Source organism: Bidens hawaiensis, unplaced genomic scaffold (genome assembly GCF_021521415.1).
Source record: "Bidens hawaiensis isolate Kalapana, Puna unplaced genomic scaffold, B.hawaiensis_p1.1 tig00037600_1, whole genome shotgun sequence".
Lineage (NCBI taxonomy): Eukaryota > Viridiplantae > Streptophyta > Magnoliopsida > Asterales > Asteraceae > Bidens > Bidens hawaiensis.
In genome coordinates, this window is record NW_027505491.1 from 83,360 (window position 1) to 88,620 (window position 5,261).

General features: G+C 33.7%; 1 protein-coding gene across 1 annotated transcript; it reads right to left on the reverse strand.

Annotated features, from left to right (window-relative positions):
• Positions 1-1,169: 1,169 nt before the first annotated feature.
• LOC143613500 (uncharacterized) lies at positions 1,170-5,059 on the reverse strand. Its single transcript, XM_077087185.1, has 7 exons — positions 5,012-5,059; positions 3,737-3,838; positions 3,631-3,674; positions 2,644-2,754; positions 2,472-2,564; positions 1,456-1,550; positions 1,170-1,345 (listed from the first exon to the last, which is right to left on the reverse strand). The coding sequence occupies exons 1-7, from the start codon at positions 5,057-5,059 to the stop codon at positions 1,203-1,205; spliced, it is 636 nt and encodes a 211-aa protein (XP_076943300.1). The 3' UTR covers positions 1,170-1,202.
• Positions 5,060-5,261: the final 202 nt, after the last annotated feature.

Sequence of the window (5,261 nt, forward strand, 5' to 3'; positions counted from 1 at the left end):
TCGCCCACCACCATTACTACTCGCACCACCACCATCCCATTGCCACTCACTACCATTTTTATTTTATTCCAGTCTTTTATAGCTTATCAGAAAATAAAGACTAGTAATTCATTTCATTCCCACATGGTAACCAAACATGTCAATGGAATGGTAATTATCCATTCTATTACCTCGTCCATTCCATTATCTCGTTCATTCCATCGCTCATTCCATTACCCATACCAAACAGACTCTTGGGGTATGTTTGGTTGGAGGTAATGGAATGAAGGAGGAATGAAATGGGAGAATGAATGGAATGGACAAGGTAATGAAATGGATCATTACCATTCATTTGTCTTGTTTGGTTGACCTATGGGAATGAAATGAATTATTACTTTATGTTGTTTGGTATTCAAAAAAATTGTATGAATGAAATAGAAGTAATAAAAACACTCTTATCTTAAAATAATTTTTTACCAAAAAAATGGCGACGGTGGTGGTGTTAGCTCCGGTGGCGAAAAATGGTGGTGGCAGTGATGACGGTAATGGTGGGGGTGGTAGCATTGGTAGTGATGGCGATGGTAGGGTGGCGGTAACGGTGGTGTTGGTTAGGAAACGACGGTGATGGTGGCAGTGATGGGCAGGCGGTGGCGGGTGACAATGTTTGCTGTGGTTACGACGACGATGGTGGTGGCGGCGGTGGCGGTGGTTGCGCTGGTGGTGGCGATGGTGGCGGTCAGGTGGTGATGGTAGTGGTTGTTGTTAGGTGGTGGTGTTGTTGAGAAAGTGCCAAAGTGCGGTGGATGAATGGAATGAAAAAAAAAATAAGGGTAGGAAGGAATTGTTTTGATTGTATGGGATTCCATGTGTAATGGATGATTCCATTCCATTAAGCAACCAAACATCACTTTTTTTCCTTCTCACACAATGAATCATTTCATTCCCTCTATCATTCTTACATACCAAATGCTACCTTGGAATGTTTATTGGATGCACTTGATTGTATTTCCCTTTTTAGTTTTCTAATAAAAGTTTCGGTTTACAAAAATAAATGAATAAATAAGAGAAAAAAATGATCGTGATTTCAGAGAATCCATAATAACATTGCACATATATGAATACAAATACAATCCACGCATTTCAAACCAATGATCTTAGCATGGATCCAAAATACATCTAATTTGGCAAGAGATGCTATTATCTAAAACCATAATAAACCCATGTCAAGAATTTATCAGATAATGTCTTTGCTCTTCATTTTCATACATGTCTTCCAAAACTAAATACTGAAGTGAAATCGAATACTTCGCAATCTTTGTTCTCGCCATATCCAGACCGCTAAGAATAAACGGCCCTATTCCATCACCTTCCAACCACAACATATTGCAAAGTTAAACACGAAGGTATCAATCATAAAATGCTACAAAATGAACATTAAAATGTCGAATTTGAACTATGAATCACAAATGTACAGACCTTTGATGGTGTAAATAGAGTTGACCCATCTCTTGTAAATGTGAAGAAATTTAGGGGTGTCACCATGGTATCGGAGAACAAAAGCATGCAAGTCCCTCGAGTTTTACTGTGATCATAATATGTGACATGTCAATTATACAAAAAAAAAAAAAAAAAAAAAACCCCACAATCAACTTTCCGGTAGAGGTGGTGATTTGGACCCAATCTCCTAGATTGCTTTATGGAAAAACTTATATTATAAGTAACACAAAACAAGTCATTCCAACCCGACTCCAGTTTGGCCAGAACCCATGTGACCCAAACCTATGTGATGCTCTTTTAAAACAACCCGTTTTGCCCTTTACTCATTTGGCCCGGAACCATATTGACCCAAAGCCGCCCGACCCGACTCCACTTTGGCCAGAACCCGTTTTGACCCAAAATCATTTTTCTCATAACCGATAATGACCAGAACCTGTTTTGACCTGAACCCGTATTAACTAGTGACGCAAACCTACCTAACCCGCCCAATTTGCCAGGCCTAACTATTATTTGTAATTCAATTCAATACCCTTTTTGTTTATTTATAGAAAAAAGAAAAAGGCAAGCACATGGATGAATAGTCATCCGGGTCAACCCGCAGATAAGGTTTCCAATACCCAACCATCATGACCTGCCCATTTTGTCACATCTACTTTGTAGCAACAAGCATAATTCAGACCCAATCACTTAAGAATGAGTCAATTTGGGTTATGTTTTATCTCCATGGAATAATTAATTTAAAAGAAAGCAGGTCAAATGGGCTAAAGGCCACTTAAAGGATATTTGTAATCCATTCAATCTCCTGAATTGGGTTATTCAAAAACTAATACTATTATTATTATTATTATCGCAGCATAGAAAACAAGTAAAAACGTTTTTCGGAAACATCAAGGTCAACTGTGCCCATATTGACCTGTAAAAAACGTTTTGACCATAAACCAACCCGCCCAACACGTCCATTTTGTCACAATTACAAAAATAAATCTTTTACTTACTTAGCATGATTAATTGCATTCCGACACAAAGCCAACGTTCTAACTATCGCCAATTCTCTTCCACATGGACTATTGTACCTCTGTTGGCAATTCCTTCATTAGAAACACAAAACAAAATTATCAAACCAGAGCCAAAATTAAAGGGTCTTAATTCAAAATTGAGGCTTTTTACCTTTCATCAAAAAATTCTCCAAAATCATCAATTATAACCAACCCTGGAAGGTTATCATGCATGTGAAATGCAGCAAAAAACTTGTTAATCCCTTCCTCATCCTCCACATATCTAGAAATCACATTATTATTATTATATATTAAAATTAAAAAGCAAACTAGTTGTTATTGAGAGAATTCTACTATTCATTGAATAGTAGAAAATTACAAACCTTGATGCATATTATACAACTAAATAACATTAAATAATTGTTATTTTTAAGTTTCAATAAACCCTTTTAGAAAATTTAATTTTTTAGTAATTTTACTTTTCATTAAAAACTTGCGTTCACTAACTTTTTAAAACAAACTAAATACGCGATTGTAATTAAATTTATTTTTTTGTCAACGTTTCTATATAAATTTTATTGAAAACAGAGTTGTATTCAAAATAAAGCATTTTTAAATTTCAAAAGCTATACAGAGTGCCGTTTAGGGTGTTAACAAGTCAAGCCGCTCGTGAGTTACTTGAGATCAGCTCACTAGTAACTTTAATCAACCTAAGCTTGAGCTTTTATTGAGGCTCATTTAATAAAAAGAGGTCAAGCACAAGCTTCACATATAATGCTCAAGCCGGCTCGCGAACCTAAATGAGTTGTTTATTTATATAATATACTTAAATAATAACCTAAATTTTATATAAAATAATGATAAAAACAATTAAGTAGCGTATGTTATATTATAAATTAAAATTATAATGATAAATATATATGTAAGTAAATTTAAACTGTATAAATAAAATAATTAAAAAATTAGTAAATATAAAAGGAGGCGAACTCGAGCTTGAAATATTACTCAAGAGCCGAGATCAAGCTTTATAGAAAGAGGGTTTCAACTCATAATAATAATAATAATAATATAAATTAAAAAAAGAAAAGAGAGAAATGAGGGTTTGGGTAATTACTAACGGCAACAACAAAGAGAAAAGGGGGCTTGCTTGCTTGCTTACTTAATTTGGATTCGATGAAACGCGTTATCTGAAGCATCAACGCCCTGTGAAGTGAATGAAATTCGAGTGATTGTAAACATAAATAAATGAAAAAACGGAAAGTGACCTTGGAGAGAAACGGGGGATTAGCGTGTAATTTGCGGCGGCTGCAAATGATTTGTTGATAAGGGAAGTGAAAGCGAACTGGAAGAGTAGTGATGTCTTCCCTCTGCAACAAACAAATTACTAATGGGTTGGAATAGAAAGATAGGGATTGTGAATAGAGGACTCACGAGGATCATTGAGTCCTCTTCTTCGTCGTGGTTGAGTGAGTTGATGGAGACACCATTGTCTTTGTTGCCCCCCTAATTATCCTGCATTTGTTTCTTTTCTAGTTGTTAAAATAATCTAATCTAATCTAATCTAAACGTTCTGATAAAAGAATATAACAGAATGATATCAGGTTGTCTAATCTTTTCTTCTCACTTATTTTATTTCTCCATACTTATATGACAACATCATTTAATCTCCTTTCTAATTTTTCATCTCATTGATACTATTTATTCATAGGTCATAAGTTAAAATAATTTTGACAAATGAGTCATAATTCTTTTTGTTAGCTATAATTTCCTTTATAATTCTTCATATTATTTATCCTATATATCCATAAGTCATTATTGACAATTAAGTTATAATTTTCCTTCTAATTCTATAATCTCCCATCTTACTAATCATAGTTATCCATGGGTAATTGATCAAAACAATTTTAACAAATATTTTGTAAATTTGAGACTATAGACTTTTTATTAATTGTACTATATACTTTTTTTTACTTCACCTTTAATTTTGTTCATTTCTTTCAAATAACGTACCTTATTTATTTTTATTATTTGACAAATCTCGTGTAATACGCGAGTTCAAAAGGTAGTTCACTCATATATTGACCTATAATTATCATAATGACTTTTGTAAATCGTAAGGTATGATTGTGAGTGGTTGTGAATACAAGAGAGGGAAAATGTTATACGATAAAGTGAAATTTGAGGTTACATTATTTCCATCGTATAATTTTTTAATATGTTCTGAAAGTGGTTGTGAATGACGGAAAGAAATAAGACTATGATAAAGGTGTAAAAAGAATTTATTAAGTTGAACAATAAATAGAAACTGTAATGATATCTAGTGTAACTATATGGTACGATTAGGGAACGGGCTAAGAATGCTCTAACTAAAATAAAAAAGGCTTTGGCTATTCATACCCGACCCTACTTATAAGAGTTGTATAGGTTCGTACTACTCGTATAGATGGTAGCATTTGTCTGCTTTTGTGTCAGATAAGTTATAACCGTCGATCAGTTTAAACTATTCGAGTCGGGTCCATACTAGTAGTATTGGGCCATACGAGATCCATTTGATCTTTGTTATACGAGTCATCGCCATAAAACGACATATCTAACTCGTAATTAAAAAAAATCAATTTGACACAGTAACTACTTTAGTTAACCAGAAAAAACGACACGTTTATGAATAAAATGAACAAGCATAAAGTCATATACATGTCTGTTTCATTATAACATTATATCATGTCAAATAACTAACGTTGGAATCTTTTATTGTGCCAAATAGTTTACGGAATGTTAGATCGTATCAAA

Bases quoted from the DNA above. Each gene is read 5' to 3' on its own strand.
- LOC143613500 (XM_077087185.1), bottom strand. From the start codon at position 5,059: ATGTCGTTTTATGGCGATGACTCGTATAACAAAGATCAAATGGATCTC. The intron at 3,839-5,011 runs GTATGGCCCAAT...TGTTTGTTGCAG, and splicing joins ACAAAGATCAAATGGATCTC to AGGGAAGACATCACTACTCT. The intron at 1,551-2,471 runs GTAAGTAAAAGA...GTAAAACTCGAG, and splicing joins AATGCAATTAATCATGCTAA to GGACTTGCATGCTTTTGTTC.